The 26,052-nt window shown below is 40.3% G+C and overlaps 1 protein-coding gene across 3 annotated transcripts in view; it reads left to right on the forward strand.

Annotated features, from left to right (window-relative positions):
• The window catches only part of LOC128648395 (phospholipid-transporting ATPase ID), a 381,201-nt gene that overhangs the window by 297,473 nt on the left and 57,676 nt on the right, over positions 1-26,052 (forward strand). For all 3 annotated transcript variants that reach the window (XM_053701018.1, XM_053701019.1, XM_053701017.1), the window contains exons 11-13: positions 4,915-5,003; positions 5,269-5,465; positions 25,268-25,476. In XM_053701018.1, the coding sequence (XP_053556993.1) occupies positions 4,915-5,003; positions 5,269-5,465; positions 25,268-25,476 (495 nt within the window). The remainder of the gene's footprint in view (positions 1-4,914; positions 5,004-5,268; positions 5,466-25,267; positions 25,477-26,052) is intronic.

The following is a 26,052-nucleotide window of genomic DNA, read 5'->3' on the forward strand; positions in this document are numbered from 1 at the left end:
CACAGCCCCTATTGTCATTGTCCCTGCTAGTCACACTATGCCCTTATGTTATGTTCCCTGTCACTCACACAGCCCCCTATTGTCATTGTCCCTACTAGTCACATGACCCCTATTGTCATTGTCCCTGCTAGTCACACTGTCCCCTTATGTTATGCTCCCTGTCACTCACACAGCCCCCTATTGTCATTGTCCCTGCTAGTCACACTATGCCCTTATGTTATCTTCCCTGTCACTCACACAGCCCCCTATTGTCATTGTCCCTACTAGTCATGCTGTCCCCTTTTGATAAGCTCCCTGTCACTTATACAGCCCAATATTGTCATTGTCCCTACTAGTCACATGACCCCTATTGTCATTGTCCCTACTAGTCACAGTGTCCCCTTATGTTATGCTCCCTGTCACTCACATAGCCCCCTATTGTTATTGTCCCTGCTAGTCACACTATGCCCTTATGTTATGCTCCCTGTCACTCACACAGCCCCTATTGTCATTGTCCCTGCTAGTCACCGTGTCCCTTTATATTATGCTCCCTGTCACTCACAGATCCCCTATTGTCATTGTCCCTGCTAGTCACAGTGTCCCCTTATATTATGCTCCCTGTCACTCACACAGCCCCTATTGTCATTGTACCTGCTAGTCACCGTGTCCCATTATATTATGCTCCCTGTCACTCACAGATCCCCTATTGTCATTGTCCCTGCTAGTCACTGTGTCCCCTTATATTATGCTCCCTGTCACTCACACAGCCCCTATTGTCATTGTCCCTGCTAGTCACCGTGTCCCCTTATATTATGCTCCCTGTCACTCACACAGCCCCTATTGTCATTGTCCCTGCTAGTCACAGTGTCCCCTTATGTTATGTTCCCTGTCACTCACACAGCCCCCTATTGTCATTGTCCCTGCTAGTCACATGGCCCCCAATTGTCATTTCCCCTACTAGTAACATGACCCCTATTGTTATTGTCCCTGCTAGTCACACTGTCCCCTTTTACTCTCTTTAACAGTTCCCCCTGTTATTCTCTTTGACATTAACTTTTTTTCCACTTTTGTCATTGTTCCTGACAGTCACTGCCTCTTCTTGTCATTTCTCTGGTCAGTCACACTGCCCGGCTGCCCCCTCTTGTCATTTCTCTGGTCAGTCACACTGCCCCCTCTTGTCATTTCTCTGGTCAGTCACACTGCCCCCTCTTGTCATTTCTCTGGTTAGTCACACTGCCCCCTCTTGTCATTTCTCTGGCAGTCACACTGTCCCCTCTTGTCATTTCTCTGGCAGTCACACTGCCGGGCTGCCCCCTCTTGTCATTTCTCTGGCAGTCACACTGTCCCCTCTTGTCATTTCTCTGGCAGTCACACTGCCGGGCTGCCCCCTCTTGTCATTTCTCTGGTCAGTCACACTGCCCCTTCTTATCATTTCTCTGGTCAGTCACACTGCCCCTTCTTGTCATTTCTCTGGTCCGTCACACTGCCCCCTCTTGTCATTTCTCTGGTCAGTCACACTGTCCCCTCTTGTCATTTCTCTGCCAGTCACACTGCCCCCTCTTGTCATTTCTCTGGTCAGTCACACTGCCCCCTCTTGTCATTTCTCTGGTCAGTCACACTGTCCCCTCTTGTCATTTCTCTGCCAGTCACACTGCCCCCTCTTGTCATTTCTCTGGTCAGTCACACTGCCCCCTCTTGTCATTTCTCTGGTCAGTCACACTGTCCCCTCTTGTCATTTCTCTGCCAGTCACACTGCCCCCTCTTGTCATTTCTTTGGTCAGTCACACTGCCCCTTCTTGTCATTTCTCTGGTCAGTCACACTGTCCCCTCTTGTCATTTCTCTGGTCAGTCACACTGTCCCCTCTTGTCATTGTCCCTGCTAGTCACATGGCCCCCAATTGTCATTTCCCCTACTAGTAACATGACCCCTATTGTTATTGTCCCTGCTAGTCACACTGTCCCCTTTTACTCTCTTTAACAGTTCCCCCTGTTATTCTCTTTGACATTAACTTTTTTTCCACTTTTGTCATTGTTCCTGACAGTCACTGCCCCTTCTTGTCATTTCTCTGGTCAGTCACACTGCCCGGCTGCCCCCTCTTGTCATTTCTCTGGTCAGTCACACTGCCCCCTCTTGTCATTTCTCTGGTCAGTCACACTGCCCCCTCTTGTCATTTCTCTGGTCAGTCACACTGCCCCTTCTTGTCATTTCTCTGGTTAGTCACACTGCCCCCTCTTGTCATTTCTCTGGCAGTCACACTGTCCCCTCTTGTCATTTCTCTGGTTAGTCACACTGCCCCCTCTTGTCATTTCTCTGGTTAGTCACACTGCCCCCTCTTGTCATTTCTCTGGCAGTCACACTGCCCCCTCTTGTCATTTCTCTGGTCAGTCACACTGTCCCCTCTTGTCATTTCTCTGGCAGTCACACTGTCCCCTCTTGTCATTTCTCTGGTCAGTCACACTGTTCCCTCTTGTCATTTCTCTGCCAGTCACACTGCCCCCTCTTGTCATTTCTCTGGTCAGTCACACTGCCCCCTCTTGTCATTTCTCTGGTCAGTCACACTGCCCCTTCTTGTCATTTCTCTGGTTAGTCACACTGCCCCCTCTTGTCATTTCTCTGGCAGTCACACTGTCCCCTCTTGTCATTTCTCTGGCAGTCACACTGCCGGGCTGCCCCCTCTTGTCATTTCTCTGGCAGTCACACTGTCCCCTCTTGTCATTTCTCTGGCAGTCACACTGCCGGGCTGCCCCCTCTTGTCATTTCTCTGGTCAGTCACACTGCCCCTTCTTGTCATTTCTCTGGTCAGTCACACTGCCCCCTCTTGTCATTTCTCTGGTCAGTCACACTGTCCCCTCTTGTCATTTCTCTGGTCAGTCACACTGCCCCCTCTTGTCATTTCTCTGGTCAGTCACACTGTCCACTCTTGTCATTTCTCTGGTCAGTCACACTGCCCCCTCTTGTCATTTCTTTGGTCAGTCACACTGCTCCTTCTTGTCATTTCTCTGGTCAGTCACACTGCCCCCTCTTGTCATTTCTCTGGTCAGTCACACTGTCCCCTCTTGTCATTTCTCTGCCAGTCACACTGCCCCCTCTTGTCATTTCTCTGGTCAGTCACACTGCCCCCTCTTGTCATTTCTCTGGTCAGTCACACTGTCCCCTCTTGTCATTTCTCTGGTCAGTCACACTGTCCCCTCTTGTCATTTCTCTGCCAGTCACACTGCCCCCTCTTGTCATTTCTCTGGTCAGTCACACTGCCCCCTCTTGTCATTTCTCTGGTCAGTCACACTGTCCCCTCTTGTCATTTCTCTGTTCAGTCACACTGTCCCCTCTTGTCATTTCTCTGGCAGTCACACTGTCCCCACTTGTCATTTCTCTGGTAAGTCACACTGTCCCCACTTGTCATTTCTCTGGTCAGTCACACTGCCCCCTCTTATCATTTCTCTGGTCAGTCACACTGCCCCCTCTTGTCATTTCTCTGGTCAGTCACACTGTTCCCTCTTGTCATTTCTCTGTCAGTCACACTGCCCCCTCTTGTCATTTCTCTGGTCAGTCACACTGTCCCCTCTTGTCATTTCTCTGGTCAGTCACACTGTCCTCTCTTGTCATTTCTCTGGTCAGTCACACTGTCCTCTCTTGTCATTTCTCTGGCAGTCACACTGTCCCCACTTGTCATTTCTCTGGTCAGTCACACTGCCCCCTCTTGTCATTTCTCTGGTCAGTCACACTGCTCTCTCGTATCATTTATCTGGTCAGTCACACTGCCCCCTCTTGTCATTTCTCTGCCAGTCACACTGTCCCCTCTTGTCATTTCTCTGGTCAGTCACACTGCCCCCACTTGTCATTTCTCTGCCAGTCACACTGTCCCCTCTTGTCATTTATCTGGTTAGTCACACTGTCCCCTCTTGACATTTCTCTGGTTAGTCACACTGTCCCCTCTTGTCATTTCTCTGGTTAGTCACACTTTCCCCTCTTGTCATTTCTCTGGTTAGTCACACTGTCCCCTCTTGTCATTTCTCTGGTTAGTCACACTGTCCCTTCTTGTCATTTATCTAGCCAGTCACACTGTCCCCTCTTGTCATTTCTCTGGCAGTCACACTGTCCCCTCTTGTCATTTCTCTGGTCAGTCACACTGTCCCCTCTTGTCATTTCTCTGGTCAGTCACACTGTCCCCTCTTGTCATTTCTCTGGTCAGTCACACTGTCCCCTCTTGTCATTTATCTAGCCAGTCACACTGTCCCCTCTTGTCATTTCTCTGGCAGTCACACTGTCCCCTCTTGTCATTTCTCTGGTCAGTCACACTGTCCCCTCTTGTCATTTCTCTGGTCAGTCACACTGTCCCCTCTTGTCATTTCTCTGGTCAGTCACACTTCTCCCTCTTGTCATTTCTCTGGTCAGTCACACTGTCCCCTCTTGTCATTTCTCTGGTCAGTCACACTGTCCCCTCTTGTCATTTCTCTGGTCAGTCACACTGCTCCCTCTTGTCATTTCTCTGGTCAGTCACACTGCTCCCTCTTGTCATTTCTCTGGTCAGTCACACTGCTCCCTCTTGTCATTTCTCTGGTCAGTCACACTGTCCCCTCTTGTCATTTATCTGGCCAGTCACACTGTCCCCTCTTGTCAATTATCTGGCCAGTCACACTGTCCCCTCTTGTCATTTATATGGCCAGTCACACTGTCCCCTCTTGTCATTTCTCTGGTAAGTCACACTGCTCCCTCTTGTCATTTCTCTGGTCAGTCACACTGCCGGGCTGCCCCCTCTTGTCATTTCTCTGGTCAGTCACACTGCCCCCTCTTGTCATTTCTCTGGTCAGTCACACTGTCCCCTCTTGTCATTTATCTGGCCAGTCACACTGTCCCCTCTTGTCATTTATCTGGCCAGTCACACTGTCCCCTCTTGTCATTTATCTGGCCAGTCATACTGTTTTTATCTGGTTTAGGTCCTGACACTAAATTGATGCAGAACAGCGGCAGAACTTCCCTAAAGAGAACCAGCATTGACCGTCTGATGAATGTGCTCGTCCTTTGGGTATGTACCACGTGTGCAGGACTGTTTTTTGACAAAGGATAAAGGGGGTTTATTCATGTTTACAAGTGTATTATGGTTTGGTGTCTGTAGCCTGTGTTTGGTTGGGTAAATCCTGCAGTCATGAGAGATTCTGAGAAATAGCAAAACTTGTCACATTTCCCATAGGCAGAGTGCCTATATAGTGAGAGTTGCATTTATATGATCTAATTATTTAGGCTACTTGCTTTTATTTCTCTCATGTGTTCTGTCTTTGTTCCTGACCCAGATATTCGTGTTCCTGGCTATCATGTGCATTATCCTGGCCATAGGCAATGGCATATGGGAGTACAAGCAAGGATATTACTTCCAGATCTATTTGCCCTGGCAGGAGGGTGTAGATAATGCTGCATTATCAGGGTTTCTTATGTTCTGGTCTTACGTCATCATTCTAAACACTGTGGTACCTATCTCCCTCTACGTCAGGTAAATCAAATTACATTGTAGGAAATGATTAAATGCCTGTCCTTCCTATTTGCTCCAAAATACAAATATGATGCTGAAGGTTTATTTTACATTTAGCTTTCTACCCTCTGCTAACCTATTTCTACCTTATTAATATTTTCAGACATGTAGAAATCTAAAAGTATTTATTGGAGTTATATATACATGCTCTACTAGAGAACACTCTGGGCTTCAGCCCCTAATAGATTCTCTAAGAAACATAATCTGTACAGTTGATTCAGATAAAAAGACAGTGGATTTAAAGTGACATTAAACTGCTGTACACAACTGCAAAAGAATAGTAACTACTTATTATGTTATCGCATTTCATCCTATACATGCAGCTCTTTCCAAATCTGTTCTCCTGTTTTAATAGCTTAAAGGTGTAAGATACTGAAGCTCCGCCTCTTTGTACTGGGGGCTGCCATCTTGTAACTCAGTTATTCTCACAGCCTGTGACATAAGCAGTGCACACTCATAGATCAGCTATATTGCCTATTTTTTTACAACTTTATCTTTTGCTTGGAATTAGTGTGCATGATACACCTAGGGTTGCCACCAGCCCCGGTTTCACCCGGACAGTCCCGGTCTGAGGCTCTGTGTCCCGTGTTCCCGAACTACCCTCAAATGCCCTGGGCTAAGTGCTCCCCTGGCGCAGCAAGCAGAAGTGAGCACAGACTTTCCAAAAAATTAGCTGGCCAGAGGAGCGCTTAGCCCGGGGTTACAAAACAAAAAACGGGTAGGTGGAGTCTGGAGGAGAGACAGAGGATGGATAGTGTGGGACAGTGGGAGGGGGGGAAGAGGGTCGAGGAGGGGAGTCGTCACATCCTGCAGGCTGCAGCTGAGTAGTCTGAGAGCAACGGAGAGAGGCAGGTGTTGGTGCGGTGCCAGGAGGCAGAGTTTGTAAGCGCAAACAGCGGGATAATGGGGGAATCATCATATAGGCAGTCCGGGTGTTGAGCTTGTTTAGGACAATGAACTTACAATCATTTAGAGGAAGGGTCTGTGTACAGTGAGCACATCTGAAATTTGCTTTTAAACATTGCTGTGAATCTGCTGGCGAGTGCCAGGTTTTCGTTGTGTTGATAATGTTTGTAATGCTTCCCTGCGGACCTGTCACTCAGGCTGCTCTGGGGTTAACTGCCTGGGTTGCTGGGAACTTTGCAGCTGTCTGTCAGTGTTCAGGGCTGTGGAGTTTGCTGTGGCTTAGGATGTGTACCCAGTCCAGTCTGTGAGTGCGGTCCATTCCTGTGTTTTGTATTTACATAGGGGAGGTTACAAAAGCCTTTGTCACCCTGGGAGGTTCCCAATTGGTTTGTTTGGAAGTATGCATTGTGTGGGTGCTGGTTTAGGGTCCCAGGAAGGGGAGACCTTGTTGTGGTCCTGGGCTTGATCCTTTGGCGCCAAATGTAACTGACTTCCCCCAGTTTTGCTTTTAAACATTACTGTGAATCTGCTGGAGAGTGCCGGGTTTTCTGTGTGTTGTGTTGATAATGTTTGTAATTCTTCCCTGCGGACCTGTCACCCAGGCTTCTCTGGGGTTAACTGCCTGGGTTGCTGGGAACTTTGCAGCTGTCTGTCAGTGTTCAGGGCTGTGGAGTTTGCTGTGGCTTAGGATGTGTACCCAGTCCAGTCTGTGAATGCAGTCCATTCCTGTGTTTTATATATATTTTATATATATATATATAATATATATATTTTTATATATATATATATATATATATATATATATATATATGTATATAAATTGATTTCATAATGAATTTGAGGCCGCGAGAAGCCACGCCCCAAGCCACACCCCTCTCCACACCCTCTCCACGCCCACTTAAAAAGTGTCCAGGAATTTTCTGTGCAAAAGGTGGCAACCCTAGATACACCATGTGAGCTCTACATTTTACATTTTTTACTCGGTTTTACATTTACACAAAATATATTTTAAAAAAAGTGCTCACTGATAATATATAGCAAAGCAGCCACAGCAAAACATTTACAGCTCCTGCTTTATATCATGCACCATAATCTAACGCACATCATACAGCTGTCAAAAAGCGTGACAACCTCATTAATATGTAAATGCACCCAGTGTGTGAGAATACCTGAGCTCCAAGATGACTGCCCCACTACAAAGAGATGGAGCTTCACCATTGGATAACATTTCAGGGGTTAAAATAAGAACATGGCTTTAAAGAGTGCTGCAAGAGGAGAAAAGCAAAACCACAGTGAGAAGTAACCATTCAAGTGTAGTTTACGGTGACCACATGTCCCATATTGCCCAGGACAGTCCTGCATTTTAATGGTCTGTCCCGAGTCCCGGGTACCTTCATTCAGTGTCCCAGAATGAAATTAAAAACTGAAAGCAGTGAAAGCCAGCACTGACGTCAGACGGATTGAAGTCTCAGGTCTGTAGAGCGTCTTGTTGCTGACTTCCCGCAGCGCAGATCGTGAGACTCATAGAGTCTAGAAGAAATCGCCCCAGGGGGCAGAGGCAGGCTCAGGGCCAAACTCCAGACACGAGGCGCCACCATTTATGAGGGAGGGAAGCGGGGATATGTATGTTATTTTTCATATATCTCCGCCCCCTCTGGTGCCTCCCTACAGTGCCTAGTGCCTACAGTACTAGTGTGTGTGTACTGCGCTGTGTACGTGGGTGGTGGAGTGCCTGCCCTAGTTGAACTGGCGCCGAGGATGAGGAGTCAGAGTGTGTCAGTCTGATAGGCGAAGAGATAAGGGCGGGCAATGGGAAAGGAACAGGAAGATGGTCGCCATTCAGTATCTACAGTACACATGGGGAATGGCGATAAATTGCATGTATTACAGTTGCTTGTTTAATAGAATGTTTTTCTTGGGGGGGGGGGGGGGGGCGTCCCGTCCCTGAATGGCAGTTTAGATATGTGGTCACCCTAGTGTAGTTGTGCCCAGCAGTTTAATGTCCCCTTTAACTTTATTATTATGTTATATTTGTAAAGCATCAACACATTTATAGAGGCAGAAGTTGTTGAATGTATTTGAAGTTAGACGCCAATCAGAATAGTGAAGAGCCCACCATACAATTCAGTGACTAGGGAATGGATTTACATACATTCCTATATAGAAGAACTAAAAGCCTTTCATGCCAGACGTCACATTTTAGGAGCCATTGCTAACTAGTTCCAGGGTTTTGTCAAGGCCTGAGGGTGTTCTGAGCAGAGGTACCTTATGCATGATGTAGAAGAGTGATACAGAAGTACCTTATATATGCTGTAGAAGAGCGATACAGAAGTACCTTATGTATGCTGTAGAAGAGAGATACAGACGTACCTTATGTATGCTGTAGAAGAGCAATACAGAAGTACCTTATGTGTGGTGTAGAAGAGAGATACAGAAGGACCTTATGTATGCTGTAGAAGAGCGATACAGAAGTACCTTATGTATGCTGTAGAAGAGAGATACAGAAGTATCCTATGTATGATGTAGAAGAGAGATACAGAAGTACATTATGTATGCTGTAGAAGAGAGATACAGAAGTATCCTATGTATGATGTAGAAGAGTGATACAGAAGTACCTTATGTATGCTGTAGAAGAGTGATACAGAAGTACCTTATGTATGCTATAGAAGAGTGATACAGAAGTACCTTATGTATGCTATAGAAGAGTGATACAGAAGTACCTTATGTATGCTGTAGAAGAGAGATACAGAAGTACCTTATGTATGTTGTAGAAGAGAGATACAGAAGTACCTTATGTATGCTGTAGAAGAGAGATACAGAAGTACCGTATGTATGCTGTAGAAGAGAGATACAGAAGTACCGTATGTATGCTGTAGAAGAGTGATACAGAAGTACCTTATGTATGCTGTAGAAGAGAGATACAGAAGTACCGTATGTATGCTGTAGAAGAGAGATACAGAAGTACCGTATGTATGCTGTAGATGAGAGATACAGAAGTACCTTATGTATGCTGTAGAAGAGAGATACAGAAGTACCTTATGTATGCTGTAATAGAGTGATACAGAAGTACCTTATGTATGCTGTAGAAGAGTGATACAGAAGTACCTTATGTATGCTGTAGAAGAGTGATACAGAAGTACCTTATGTATGCTGTAGAAGAGTGATACAGAAGTACCTTATGTATGCTGTAGAAGAGAGATACAGAAGTACCTTATGTATGCTGTAGAAGAGAGATACAGAAGTACCTTATGTATGCTGTAGAAGAGCAATACAGAAGTACCTTATGTATGCTGTAGAAGAGAGATACAGAAGTACCTTATGTATGATGTAGAAGAGAGATACAGAAGTACCTTATGTATGCTGTAGAAGAGAGATACAGAAGTACCTTATGTATGCTGTAGAAGAAAGATACAGAAGTACCTTATGTATGCTGTAGAAGAGTGATACAGAAGTACCTTATGTATGCTGTAGAAGAGTGATACAGAAGTACCTTATGTATGCTGTAGAAGAGAGATACAGAAGTACCTTATGTATGCTGTAGAAGAGAGATACAGAAGTACCTTATGTATGCTGTAGAAGAGAGATACAGAAGTACCTTATGTATGATGTAGAAGAGAGATACAGAAGTACCTTATGTATGCTGTAGAAGAGAGATACAGAAGTACCTTATGTATGCTGTAGAAGAGAGATACAGAAGTACCTTATGTATGCTGTAGAAGAGAGATACAGAAGTACATTATGTATGTTGTAGAAGAGAGATACAGAAGTACCTTATGTATGCTGTAGAAGAGAGATACAGAAGTACCTTATGTATGTTGTAGATGAGAGATACAGAAGTACCTTATGTATGCTGTAGAAGAGAGGTACAGAAGTACCTTATGTATGCTGTAGAAGAGAGGTACAGAAGTACCTTATGTATGCTGTAGAAGAGAGATACAGAAGTACCTTATGTATGTTGTAAATTAGAGATACAGAAGTACCTTATGTAGGCTGTAGAAGAGAGATACAGAAGTACCTTATGTATGCTGTAGAAGATAGATACAGAAGTACCTTATGTATGCTGAAGAAGAGAGGTACAGAAGTACCTTATGTATGCTGTAGAAGAGAGATACAGAAGTACCTTATGTATGTTGTAGATTAGAGATACAGAAGTACCTTATGTATGTTGTAGAAGATAGATACAGAAGTACCTTATGTATGCTGAAGAAGAGAGATGCAGAAGTACCTTATGTATGCTGTAGAAGAGAGATACAGAAGTACCTTATGTATGTTGTAGATTAGAGATACAGAAGTACCTTATGTATGCTGTAGAAGAGAGATACAGAAGTACCTTATGTATGCTGTAGAAGATAGATACAGAAGTACCTTATGTATGCTGAAGAAGAGAGATACAGAAGTACCTTATGTATGCTGTAGAAGAGAGATACAGAAGTACCTTATGTATGCTGTAGAAGATAGATACAGAAGTACCTTATGTATGCTGAAGAAGAGAGATACAGAAGTACCTTATGTATGCTGTAGAAGAGAGATACAGAAGTACCTTATGTATGCTGTAGAAGAGAGATACAGAAGTACCTTATGTATGCTGTAGAAGAGAGATACAGAAGTACCTTATGTATGCTGTAGAAGAGAGATACAGAAGTACCTTATGTATGCTGTAGAAGAGAGATACAGAAGTACCTTATGTATGCTGAAGAAGAGAGATACAGAAGTACCTTATGTATGCTGTAGAAGATAGATACAGAAGTACCTTATGTATGCTGAAGAAGATAGATACAGAAGTACCTTATGTATGCTGTAGAAGAGAGATACAGAAGTACCTTATGTATGCTGTAGAAGAGAGATACAGAAGTACCTTATGTATGCTGTAGATGAGAGATACAGAAGTACCTTATGTATGTTGTAGATTAGAGATACAGAAGTACCTTATGTATGCTGTAGAAGAGAAATACAGAAGTACCTTATGTATGCTGTAGAAGAGAGATACAGAAGTACCTTATGTATGCTGTAGAAGAGAGATACAGAAGTACCTTATGTATGCTGTAGAAGAGAGATACAGAAGTACCTTATGTATGTTGTAGATTAGAGATACAGAAGTACCTTATGTATGTTGTAGAAGATAGATACAGAAGTACCTTATGTATGCTGTAGAAGAGAGATACAGAAGTACCTTATGTATGCTGTAGAAGAGCGATTAAGAAGTACCTTATGTATGCTGTAGAAGAGAGATACAGAAGTACCTTATGTATGCTGTAGAAGAGCGATACAGAAGTACCTTATGTTTGTTGTAGAAGAGAGATACAGAAGTACCTTATGTATGCGGTAGGAGAGTGATACAGAGGTACCTTATGTATGCTGTAGAAGAAAGATACAGAAGTACCTTATGTATGCTGTAGAAGAGAGATACAGAAGTACCTTATGTATGCTGTAGAAGAGAGATACAGAAGTACCTTATGTATGCTGTAGAAGAGAGATACAGAAGTACCTTATGTATGTTGTAGATTAGAGATACAGAAGTACCTTATGTATGCTGTAGAAGAGAGATACAGAAGTACCTTATGTATGCTGTAGAAGAGCGATAGGGAAGTACCTTATGTTTGTTGTAGAAGAGAGATACAGAAGTACCTTATGTATGCTGTAGAAGAAAGATACAGAAGTACCTTATGTATGCTGTGGAAGAGAGATACAGAAGTACCTTATGTATGCTGTAGAAGAGAGATACAGAAGTACCTTATGTATGCTGTAGAAGAGAGATACAGAAGTACCTTATGTATGCTGTAGAAGAGTGATACAGAAGTACCTTATGTATGTTGTAGAAGAGAGATACAGAAGTACCTTATGTATGCTGTAGAAGAGTGATACAGAAGTACCTTATGTATGCTTTAGAAGAGCAATACAGAAGCACCTTATGTATGTTGTAGAAGAGAGATACAGAAGTACATTATGTATGCTGTAGAAGAGAGATACAGAAGTACCTTATGTATGCTGTAGAAGAGAGATACAGAAGTACCTTATGTATGCTGTAGAAGAGAGATACAGAAGTACCTTATGTATGCTGTAGAAGAGAGATACAGAAGTACCTTATGTATGCTGTAGAAGAGAGATACAGAAGTACCTTATGTATGCTGTAGAAGAGAGGTACAGAAGTACCTTATGTATGTTGTAGAAGAGAGATACAGAAGTACCTTATGTATGCGGTAGGAGAGAGATACAGAAGTACCTTATGTATGGTGTAGAAGAGAGATACAGAAGTACCTTATGTATGCTGTAGAAGAGAGATACAGAAGTACCTTATGTATGTTGTAGAAGAGAGATACAGAAGTACCTTATGTATGTTGTAGAAGAGAGATACAGAAGTACCTTATGTATGATGTAGAAGAGAGATACAGAAGTACCTTATGTATGCGGTAGGAGAGAGATACAGAAGTACCTTATGTATGGTGTAGAAGAGAGATACAGAAGTACCTTATGTATGCTGTAGAAGAGAGATACAGAAGTACCTTATGTATGTTGTAGAAGAGAGATACAGAAGTACCTTATGTATGTTGTAGAAGAGAGATACAGAAGTACCTTATGTATGTTGTAGAAGAGAGATACAGAAGTACCTTATGTATGATGTAGAAGAGAGATACAGAAGTTACCTTATCTATGCTGTAGAAGAGAGATACAGAAATACCTTATGTATGGTGTAGAAGAGAGATACAGAAGTACCTTATGTATGCTGTAGAAGAGAGATACAGAAGTACCTTATGTATGCTGTAGAAGAGAGATACAGAAGTACCTTATGTATGTTGTAGACGAGAGATACAGAAGTACCTTATGTATGCTGTAGAAGAGAGATACAGAAGTACCTTATGTATGCTGTAGAAGAGAGATACAGAAGTACCTTATGTATGCTGTAGAAGAGAGATACAGAAGTACCTTATCTATGCTGTAGAAGAGAGATACAGAAATACCTTATGTATGGTGTAGAAGAGAGATACAGAAGTACCTTATGTATGCTGTAGAAGAGAGATACAGAAGTACCTTATGTATGCTGTAGAAGAGAGATACAGAAGTACCTTATGTATGCTGTAGAAGAGAGATACAGAAGTACCTTATGTATGTTGTAGACGAGAGATACAGAAGTACCTTATGTATGCTGTAGAAGAGAGATACACAAGTACCTTATGTATGCTGTAGAAGAGAGATACAGAAGTACCTTATGTATGCTGTAGAAGAGAGATACAGAAGTACCTTATGTATGGTGTAGAAGAGAGATACAGAAGTACCTTATGTATGCTGTAGAAGAGTGATACAGAAGTACCTTATGTATGTTGTAGAAGAGAGATACAGAAGTACCTTATGTATGCTGTAGAAGAGAGATACAGAAGTACCTTATGTATGCTGTAGAAGAGAGATACAGAAGTACCTTATGTATGGTGTAGAAGAGAGATACAGAAGTACCTTATGTATGCTGTAGAAGAGTGATACAGAAGTACCTTATGTATGTTGTAGAAGAGAGATACAGAAGTACCTTATGTATGCTGTAGAAGAGTGATACAGAAGTACCTTATGTATGCTTTAGAAGAGTGATACAGAAGTACCTTATGTATGCTTTAGAAGAGTGATACAGAAGTACCTTATGTATGCTTTAGAAGAGCAATACAGAAGCACCTTATGTATGTTGTAGAAGAGAGATACAGAAGTACATTATGTATGCTGTAGAAGAGAGATACAGAAGTACCTTATGTATGCTGTAGAAGAGAGATACAGAAGTACCTTATGTATGCTGTAGAAGAGAGATACAGAAGTACCTTATGTATGCTGTAGAAGAGAGATACAGAAGTACCTTATGTATGCTGTAGAAGAGAGATACAGAAGTACCTTATGTATGCTGTAGAAGAGAGGTACAGAAGTACCTTATGTATGTTGTAGAAGAGAGATACAGAAGTACCTTATGTATGCGGTAGGAGAGAGATACAGAAGTACCTTATGTGTGGTGTAGAAGAGAGATACAGAAGTACCTTATGTATGCTGTAGAAGAGAGATACAGAAGTACCTTATGTATGCTGTAGAAGAGAGATACAGAAGTACCTTATGTATGCTGTAGAAGAGAGATACAGAAGTACCTTATGTATGCTGTAGAAGAGAGATACAGAAGTACCTTATGTATGATGTAGAAGAGCGATACAGAAGTACCTTATGTGTGTTGTAGAAGAGAGATACAGAAGTACCTTATATATGCTGTAGAAGAGTGATACAGAAGTGCCTTATGTATGCTGTAGAAGAGAGATACAGAAGTACCTTATGTATGCTGTAGAAGAGAGATGCAGAAGTACCTTATGTATGCTGTAGAAGAGCAATACAGAAGTACCTTATGTATGCTGTAGAAGAGTGATACAGAAGTGCCTTATGTATGCTGTAGAAGAGAGATACAGAAGTACCTTATGTATGCTGTAGAAGAGAGATACAGAAGTACCTTATGTATGATGTAGAAGAGAGATACAGAAGTACCTTATGTATGTTGTAGAAGATCGATACAGAAGTACCTTATGTATGCTGTAGAAGAGAGATACAGAAGTACCTTATGTATGCTGTAGATGAGAGATACAGAAGTACCTTATGTATGCTGTAGAAGAGCGATACAGAAGTACCTTATGTATGCTGTAGATGAGAGATACAGAAGTACCTTATGTATGCTGTAGAAGAGAGATACAGAAGTACCTTATGTATGCTGTAGATGAGAGATACAGAAGTACCTTATGTATGCTGTAGAAGAGAGATACAGAAGTACCTTATGTATGCTGTAGATGAGAGATACAGAAGTACCTTATGTATGCTGTAGATGAGAGATACAGAAGTACCTTATGTATGCTGTAGAAGAGCGATACAGAAGTACCTTATGTATGCTGTAGATGAGAGATACAGAAGTACCTTATGTATGCTGTAGAAGAGAGATACAGAAGTACCTTATGTATGCTGTAATAGAGTGATACAGAAGTACCTTATGTATGCTGTAGAAGAGAGATACAGAAGTACCTTATGTATGCTGTAGAAGAGAGATACAGAAGTACCTTATGTATGCTGTAGAAGAGGGATACAGAAGTACCTTATGTATGCTGTAGAAGAGAGATACAGAAGTACCTTATGTATGCTGTAGAAGAGTGATACAGAAGTACCTTATGTATGCTGTAGAAGAGAGATACAGAAGTACCTTATGTATGATGTAGAAGAGAGATACAGAAGTACCTTATGTATGATGTAGAAGAGCGATACAGAAGTACCTTATGTATGATGTAGAAGAGCGATACAGAAGTACCTTATGTATGCTGTAGAAGAGAGATACAGAAGTACCTTATGTATGCTGTAGAAGAGAGATACAGAAGTACCTTATGTATGCTGTAGAAGAGAGATACAGAAGTACCTTATGTATGTTGTAGACGAGAGATACAGAAGTACCTTATGTATGCTGTAGAAGAGAGATACAGAAGTACCTTATGTATGCTGTAGAAGAGAGATACAGAAGTACCTTATGTATGCTGTAGAAGAGAGATACAGAAGTACCTTATGTATGGTGTAGAAGAGAGATACAGAAGTACCTTATGTATGCTGTAGAAGAGTGATACAGAAGTACCTTATGTATGTTGTAGAAGAGAGATACAGAAGTACCTTATGTATGCTGTAGAAGAGTGATACAGAAGTACCTTATGTATGCTGTAGAAGAGTGATACAGAAGTACCTTATGTATGCTTTAGAAGAGTGATACAGAAGTACCTTATGTATGCTTTAGAAGAGTGATACAGAAGTACCTTATGTATGCTTTAGAAGAGCAATACAGAAGCACCTTATGTATGTTGTAGAAGAGAGATACAGAAGTACATTATGTATGCTGTAGAAGAGAGATACAGAAGTACCTTATGTATGCTGTAGAAGAGAGATACAGAAGTACCTTATGTATGCTGTAGAAGAGAGATACAGAAGTACCTTATGTATGCTGTAGAAGAGAGATACAGAAGTACCTTATGTATGCTGTAGAAGAGAGATACAGAAGTACCTTATGTATGCTGTAGAAGAGAGGTACAGAAGTACCTTATGTATGTTGTAGAAGAGAGATACAGAAGTACCTTATGTATGCGGTAGGAGAGAGATACAGAAGTACCTTATGTATGGTGTAGAAGAGAGATACAGAAGTACCTTATGTATGCTGTAGAAGAGAGATACAGAAGTACCTTATGTATGCTGTAGAAGAGCGATACAGACGTACCTTATGTATGCTGTAGAAGAGAGATACAGAAGTACCTTATGTATGATGTAGAAGAGCGATACAGAAGTACCTTATATATGCTGTAGAAGAGTGATACAGAAGTGCCTTATGTATGCTGTAGAAGAGAGATACAGAAGTACCTTATGTATGCTGTAGAAGAGAGATGCAGAAGTACCTTATGTATGCTGTAGAAGAGCAATACAGAAGTACCTTATGTATGCTGTAGAAGAGTGATACAGAAGTGCCTTATGTATGCTGTAGAAGAGAGATACAGAAGTACCTTATGTATGCTGTAGCAGAGAGATACAGAAGTACCTTATGTATGCTGTAGAAGAGTGATACAGAAGTACCTTATGTATGCTGTAGAAGAGAGATACAGAAGTACCTTATGTATGCTGTAGATGAGAGATACAGAAGTACCTTATGTATGCTGTAGAAGAGAGATACAGAAGTACCTTATGTATGCTGTAGATGAGAGATACAGAAGTACCTTATGTATGCTGTAGATGAGAGATACAGAAGTACCTTATGTATGCTGTAGAAGAGCGATACAGAAGTACCTTATGTATGCTGTAGATGAGAGATACAGAAGTACCTTATGTATGCTGTAGAAGAGAGATACAGAAGTACCTTATGTATGCTGTAATAGAGTGATACAGAAGTACCTTATGTATGCTGTAGAAGAGAGATACAGAAGTACCTTATGTATGCTGTAGAAGAGAGATACAGAAGTACCTTATGTATGCTGTAGAAGAGGGATACAGAAGTACCTTATGTATGCTGTAGAAGAGAGATACAGAAGTACCTTATGTATGCTGTAGAAGAGTGATACAGAAGTACCTTATGTATGCTGTAGAAGAGAGATACAGAAGTACCTTATGTATGATGTAGAAGAGAGATACAGAAGTACCTTATGTATGATGTAGAAGAGCGATACAGAAGTACCTTATGTATGATGTAGAAGAGCGATACAGAAGTACCTTATGTATGCTGTAGAAGAGAGATACAGAAGTACCTTATGTATGCTGTAGAAGAAAGATACAGAAGTACCTTATGTATGCTGTAGAAGAAAGATACAGAAGTACCTTATGTATGCTGTAGAAGAGAGATACAGAAGTACCTTATGTATGCTGTAGAAGAAAGATACAGAAGTACCTTATGTATGCTGTAGAAGAGAGATACAGAAGTACCTTATGTATGCTGTAGAAGAGCGATACAGAAGTACCTTATGTATGCTGTAGAAGAAAGATACAGAAGTACCTTATGTATGCTGTAGAAGAAAGATACAGAAGTACCTTATGTATGATGTAGAAGAGTGATACAGAAGTACCTTATGTATGCTGTAGAAGAAAGATACAGAAGTACCTTATGTATGCTGTAGAAGAAAGATACAGAAGTACCTTATGTATGATGTAGAAGAGTGATACAGAAGTACCTTATGTATGATGTAGAAGAGTGATACAGAAGTACCTTATGTATGCTGTAGAAGAGAGATACAGAAGTACCTTATGTATGATGTAGAAGAGAGATACAGGAGTACCTTATGTATGCTGTAGAAGAGAGATACAGAAGTACCTTATGTATGCTGTAGAAGAAAGATACAGAAGTACCTTATGTATGATGTAGAAGAGAGATACAGAAGTACCTTATGTATGCTGTAGAAGAGAGATACAGAAGTACCTTATGTATGTTGTAGAAGAGAGATACAGAAGTACCTTATGTATGCTGTAGAAGAGTGATACAGAAGTACCTTATGTATGATGTAGAAGAGTGATACAGAAGTACCTTATGTATGATGTAGAAGAGAGATACAGAAGTACCTTATGTATGCTGTAGAAGAGAGATACAGAAGTACCTTATGTATGCTGTAGAAGAGATACAGAAGTACCTTATGTGTGTTGTAGAAGAGTGATACAGAAGTACCTTATGTATGATGTAGAAGAGCGATACAGAAGTACCTTATGTATGATGTAGAAGAGAGATACAGAAGTACCTTATGTATGCGGTAGGAGAGTGATACAGAGGTACCTTATGTATGCTGTAGAAGAAAGATACAGAAGTACCTTATGTATGCTGTAGAAGAGAGATACAGAAGTACCTTATGTATGCTGTAGAAGAGAGATACAGAAGTACCTTATGTATGCTGTAGAAGAGAGATACAGAAGTACCTTATGTATGTTGTAGATTAGAGATACAGAAGTACCTTATGTATGCTGTAGAAGAGAGATACAGAAGTACCTTATGTATGCTGTAGAAGAGCGATAGGGAAGTACCTTATGTTTGTTGTAGAAGAGAGATACAGAAGTACCTTATGTATGCTGTAGAAGAAAGATACAGAAGTACCTTATGTATGCTGTGGAAGAGAGATACAGAAGTACCTTATGTATGTTGTAGAAGAGAGATACAGAAGTACCTTATGTATGTTGTAGAAGAGAGATACAGAAGCACCTTATGTATGTTGTAGAAGAGAGATACAGAAGTACATTATGTATGCTGTAGAAGAGAGATACAGAAGTACCTTATGTATGCTGTAGAAGAGAGATACAGAAGTACCTTATGTATGCTGTAGAAGAGAGATACAGAAGTACCTTATGTATGCTGTAGAAGAGAGATACAGAAGTACCTTATGTATGCTGTAGAAGAGAGATACAGAAGTACCTTATGTATGCTGTAGAAGAGAGGTACAGAAGTACCTTATGTATGTTGTAGAAGAGAGATACAGAAGTACCTTATGTATGCGGTAGGAGAGAGATACAGAAGTACCTTATGTGTGGTGTAGAAGAGAGATACAGAAGTACCTTATGTATGCTGTAGAAGAGAGATACAGAAGTACCTTATGTATGCTGTAGAAGAGAGATACAGAAGTACCTTATGTATGCTGTAGAAGAGAGATACAGAAGTACCTTATGTATGCTGTAGAAGAGAGATACAGAAGTACCTTATGTATGATGTAGAAGAGCGATACAGAAGTACCTTATGTGTGTTGTAGAAGAGAGATACAGAAGTACCTTATATATGCTGTAGAAGAGTGATACAGAAGTGCCTTATGTATGCTGTAGAAGAGAGATACAGAAGTACCTTATGTATGCTGTAGAAGAGAGATGCAGAAGTACCTTATGTATGCTGTAGAAGAGCAATACAGAAGTACCTTATGTATGCTGTAGAAGAGTGATACAGAAGTGCCTTATGTATGCTGTAGAAGAGAGATACAGAAGTACCTTATGTATGCTGTAGAAGAGAGATACAGAAGTACCTTATGTATGATGTAGAAGAGAGATACAGAAGTACCTTATGTATGTTGTAGAAGATCGATACAGAAGTACCTTATGTATGCTGTAGAAGAGAGATACAGAAGTACCTTATGTATGCTGTAGATGAGAGATACAGAAGTACCTTATGTATGCTGTAGAAGAGCGATACAGAAGTACCTTATGTATGCTGTAGATGAGAGATACAGAAGTACCTTATGTATGCTGTAGAAGAGAGATACAGAAGTACCTTATGTATGCTGTAGATGAGAGATACAGAAGTACCTTATGTATGCTGTAGAAGAGAGATACAGAAGTACCTTATGTATGCTGTAGATGAGAGATACAGAAGTACCTTATGTATGCTGTAGATGAGAGATACAGAAGTACCTTATGTATGCTGTAGAAGAGCGATACAGAAGTACCTTATGTATGCTGTAGATGAGAGATACAGAAGTACCTTATGTATGCTGTAGAAGAGAGATACAGAAGTACCTTATGTATGCTGTAATAGAGTGATACAGAAGTACCTTATGTATGCTGTAGAAGAGAGATACAGAAGTACCTTATGTATGCTGTAGAAGAGAGATACAGAAGTACCTTATGTATGCTGTAGAAGAGGATACAGAAGTACCTTATGTATGCTGTAGAAGAGAGATACAGAAGTACCTTATGTATGCTGTAGAAGAGTGATACAGAAGTACCTTATGTATGCTGTAGAAGAGAGATACAGAAGTACCTTATGTATGATGTAGAAGAGAGATACAGAAGTACCTTATGTATGATGTAGAAGAGCGATACAGAAGTACCTTATGTATGATGTAGAAGAGCGATACAGAAGTACCTTATGTATGCTGTAGAAGAGAGATACAGAAGTACCTTATGTATGCTGTAGAAGAGAGATACAGAAGTACCTTATGTATGCTGTAGAAGAGAGATACAGAAGTACCTTATGTATGTTGTAGACGAGAGATACAGAAGTACCTTATGTATGCTGTAGAAGAGAGATACAGAAGTACCTTATGTATGCTGTAGAAGAGAGATACAGAAGTACCTTATGTATGCTGTAGAAGAGAGATACAGAAGTACCTTATGTATGGTGTAGAAGAGAGATACAGAAGTACCTTATGTATGCTGTAGAAGAGTGATACAGAAGTACCTTATGTATGTTGTAGAAGAGAGATACAGAAGTACCTTATGTATGCTGTAGAAGAGTGATACAGAAGTACCTTATGTATGCTGTAGAAGAGTGATACAGAAGTACCTTATGTATGCTTTAGAAGAGTGATACAGAAGTACCTTATGTATGCTTTAGAAGAGTGATACAGAAGTACCTTATGTATGCTTTAGAAGAGCAATACAGAAGCACCTTATGTATGTTGTAGAAGAGAGATACAGAAGTACATTATGTATGCTGTAGAAGAGAGATACAGAAGTACCTTATGTATGCTGTAGAAGAGAGATACAGAAGTACCTTATGTATGCTGTAGAAGAGAGATACAGAAGTACCTTATGTATGCTGTAGAAGAGAGATACAGAAGTACCTTATGTATGCTGTAGAAGAGAGATACAGAAGTACCTTATGTATGCTGTAGAAGAGAGGTACAGAAGTACCTTATGTATGTTGTAGAAGAGAGATACAGAAGTACCTTATGTATGCGGTAGGAGAGAGATACAGAAGTACCTTATGTATGGTGTAGAAGAGAGATACAGAAGTACCTTATGTATGCTGTAGAAGAGAGATACAGAAGTACCTTATGTATGCTGTAGAAGAGCGATACAGACGTACCTTATGTATGCTGTAGAAGAGAGATACAGAAGTACCTTATGTATGATGTAGAAGAGCGATACAGAAGTACCTTATATATGCTGTAGAAGAGTGATACAGAAGTGCCTTATGTATGCTGTAGAAGAGAGATACAGAAGTACCTTATGTATGCTGTAGAAGAGAGATGCAGAAGTACCTTATGTATGCTGTAGAAGAGCAATACAGAAGTACCTTATGTATGCTGTAGAAGAGTGATACAGAAGTGCCTTATGTATGCTGTAGAAGAGAGATACAGAAGTACCTTATGTATGCTGTAGCAGAGAGATACAGAAGTACCTTATGTATGATGTAGAAGAGAGATACAGAAGTACCTTATGTATGTTGTAGAAGATCGATACAGAAGTACCTTATGTATGTTGTAGAAGAGAGATACAGAAGTACCTTATGTATGCTGTAGATGAGAGATACAGAAGTACCTTATGTATGCTGTAGAAGAGCGATACAGAAGTACCTTATGTATGCTGTAGATGAGAGATACAGAAGTACCTTATGTATGCTATAGAAGAGAGATACAGAAGTACCTTATGTATGTTGTAGAAGAGAGATACAGAAGTACCTTATGTATGCTGTAGAAGAGAGATACAGAAGTACCTTATGTATGCTGTAGAAGAGTGATACAGAAGTACCTTATGTATGCTGTAGAAGAGAGATACAGAAGTACCTTATGTATGCTGTAGATGAGAGATACAGAAGTACCTTATGTATGCTGTAGAAGAGAGATACAGAAGTACCTTATGTATGCTGTAGATGAGAGATACAGAAGTACCTTATGTATGCTGTAGATGAGAGATACAGAAGTACCTTATGTATGCTGTAGAAGAGCGATACAGAAGTACCTTATGTATGCTGTAGATGAGAGATACAGAAGTACCTTATGTATGCTGTAGAAGAGAGATACAGAAGTACCTTATGTATGCTGTAATAGAGTGATACAGAAGTACCTTATGTATGCTGTAGAAGAGAGATACAGAAGTACCTTATGTATGCTGTAGAAGAGAGATACAGAAGTACCTTATGTATGCTGTAGAAGAGGGATACAGAAGTACCTTATGTATGCTGTAGAAGAGAGATACAGAAGTACCTTATGTATGCTGTAGAAGAGTGATACAGAAGTACCTTATGTATGCTGTAGAAGAGAGATACAGAAGTACCTTATGTATGATGTAGAAGAGAGATACAGAAGTACCTTATGTATGATGTAGAAGAGCGATACAGAAGTACCTTATGTATGATGTAGAAGAGCGATACAGAAGTACCTTATGTATGCTGTAGAAGAGAGATACAGAAGTACCTTATGTATGCTGTAGAAGAAAGATACAGAAGTACCTTATGTATGCTGTAGAAGAAAGATACAGAAGTACCTTATGTATGCTGTAGAAGAGAGATACAGAAGTACCTTATGTATGCTGTAGAAGAAAGATACAGAAGTACCTTATGTATGCTGTAGAAGAGAGATACAGAAGTACCTTATGTATGCTGTAGAAGAGCGATACAGAAGTACCTTATGTATGCTGTAGAAGAAAGATACAGAAGTACCTTATGTATGCTGTAGAAGAAAGATACAGAAGTACCTTATGTATGATGTAGAAGAGTGATACAGAAGTACCTTATGTATGCTGTAGAAGAAAGATACAGAAGTACCTTATGTATGCTGTAGAAGAAAGATACAGAAGTACCTTATGTATGATGTAGAAGAGTGATACAGAAGTACCTTATGTATGATGTAGAAGAGTGATACAGAAGTACCTTATGTATGCTGTAGAAGAGAGATACAGAAGTACCTTATGTATGATGTAGAAGAGAGATACAGGAGTACCTTATGTATGCTGTAGAAGAGAGATACAGAAGTACCTTATGTATGCTGTAGAAGAAAGATACAGAAGTACCTTATGTATGATGTAGAAGAGAGATACAGAAGTACCTTATGTATGCTGTAGAAGAGAGATACAGAAGTACCTTATGTATGTTGTAGAAGAGAGATACAGAAGTACCTTATGTATGCTGTAGAAGAGTGATACAGAAGTACCTTATGTATGATGTAGAAGAGTGATACAGAAGTACCTTATGTATGATGTAGAAGAGAGATACAGAAGTACCTTATGTATGTTGTAGAAGAGAGATACAGAAGTACCTTATGTATGCTGTAGAAGAGAGATACAGAAGTACCTTATGTATGCTGTAGAAGAGATACAGAAGTACCTTATGTGTGTTGTAGAAGAGTGATACAGAAGTACCTTATGTATGATGTAGAAGAGCGATACAGAAGTACCTTATGTATGATGTAGAAGAGCGATACAGAAGTACCTTATGTATGTTGTAGAAGAGCAATACAGAAGTACCTTATGTATGCTGTAGAAGAAAGATACAGAAGTACCTTATGTATGATGTAGAAGAGTGATACAGAAGTACCTTATGTATGATGTAGAAGAGTGATACAGAAGTACCTTATGTATGCTGTAGAAGAGAGATACAGAAGTACCTTATGTATGATGTAGAAGAGAGATACAGGAGTACCTTATGTATGCTGTAGAAGAGAGATACAGAAGTACCTTATGTATGCTGTAGAAGAAAGATACAGAAGTACCTTATGTATGATGTAGAAGAGAGATACAGAAGTACCTTATGTATGCTGTAGAAGAGAGATACAGAAGTACCTTATGTATGTTGTAGAAGAGAGATACAGAAGTACCTTATGTATGCTGTAGAAGAGTGATACAGAAGTACCTTATGTATGATGTAGAAGAGTGATACAGAAGTACCTTATGTATGATGTAGAAGAGAGATACAGAAGTACCTTATGTATGTTGTAGAAGAGAGATACAGAAGTACCTTATGTATGCTGTAGAAGAGAGATACAGAAGTACCTTATGTATGCTGTAGAAGAGATACAGAAGTACCTTATGTGTGTTGTAGAAGAGTGATACAGAAGTACCTTATGTATGATGTAGAAGAGCGATACAGAAGTACCTTATGTATGATGTAGAAGAGCGATACAGAAGTACCGTATGTATGTTGTAGAAGAGCGATTGCTGTTTAAACATGACTAGTGCAAATGGAGAGAAACAGTAACATTAAAGGAACAGTAAACACTTTCAGATTGTAATATAAATGATTTATTTACATGTAGTAAAATGCAATATACTTTCATTACTTATTTTGTTCCCTTTTCAATCCCACTTTTTCTAAAAAGTAATGGATGGCATCATATTGGAACCTAGGTTTCCTCTTTTCTATCTCTTATGCTTAGGACAGTTAGGGGCAAATAGAAAGCAGAGTGCACAAAAAATAGCTGTTTGAAATTCCTGTTAGACTTTTTGCACACTCTCTTTTATTGACTGTTTTTATATATGTCCCTATTTGTCCTCAATAGAGGAGATAGATAAGGGGGACACCAAGGTTTCAACAAAGTGCCGTCCTTTACTCTTATAACTTCAATATTTAAACCACTAAACTAATTACAAAAACACATTGTATAGTATTTGATTATTTTTTTTCTAATAATTGGGTTATTTTTGTGTCTGCGTTTTCTTTTCAGTGTTGAGATCATTAGACTGGGAAACAGCTTCTATATTAACTGGGACCGTAAGATGTATTATATAAAGAATGATACGCCGTCTGAAGCTCGCACCACCACACTCAATGAAGAGCTGGGTCAGATCAAGTACATCTTCTCCGACAAGACCGGGACCCTTACTCAGAATATCATGACGTTCAATAAGTGTACTATCAATGGCAACTCCTATGGTAAGGATTGCGGTCTCATAACCACCGACTATCTGCTATATCAGATGTACATTATTCAAGCACATCAGCATAAAGAGACATGCAACTGTTTGAAATTGGATGCACTACACTGATATATATAGGAAAGCCCTATCATTTATTCATCAGTTTGAATAAATATACTTGGCCTAGAGTGCCGTGCATGAACAATACATTTACAAAAAGGAATGCACTTACTAGCACATTTGTTTCCCTAATTTGCATATCACATATTCACTTGGTGTCAATTAAAACATACATTTATTTTTAAGGACACGATGAGTCCTCGGATTTCATCCTTACTTGTGGGATTACTCCTTCTGGTCAACAGGAGGAGGCAAAGAGCACCACAGCAGAGCTGTATATATATATATATAGCTCCTCCCTTCCCTTCAACTCCAGTCATTCTCTTTGCCTGTGTTAGTAATAGGAAGAGGTAAAGTGAGGTGTTAGTTTAGATTCTTTAATCAAGAGGTTTTTTTTTTAAAATGGTGCCAGTGAGTGCTATTTTATTACAGGGTGTAGCCGTATTCCTTGTCAGCCTCTAGAGTAGAGCTA

Source organism: Bombina bombina, chromosome 2 (genome assembly GCF_027579735.1).
Source record: "Bombina bombina isolate aBomBom1 chromosome 2, aBomBom1.pri, whole genome shotgun sequence".
In the NCBI taxonomy this organism is placed as follows: domain Eukaryota; kingdom Metazoa; phylum Chordata; class Amphibia; order Anura; family Bombinatoridae; genus Bombina; species Bombina bombina.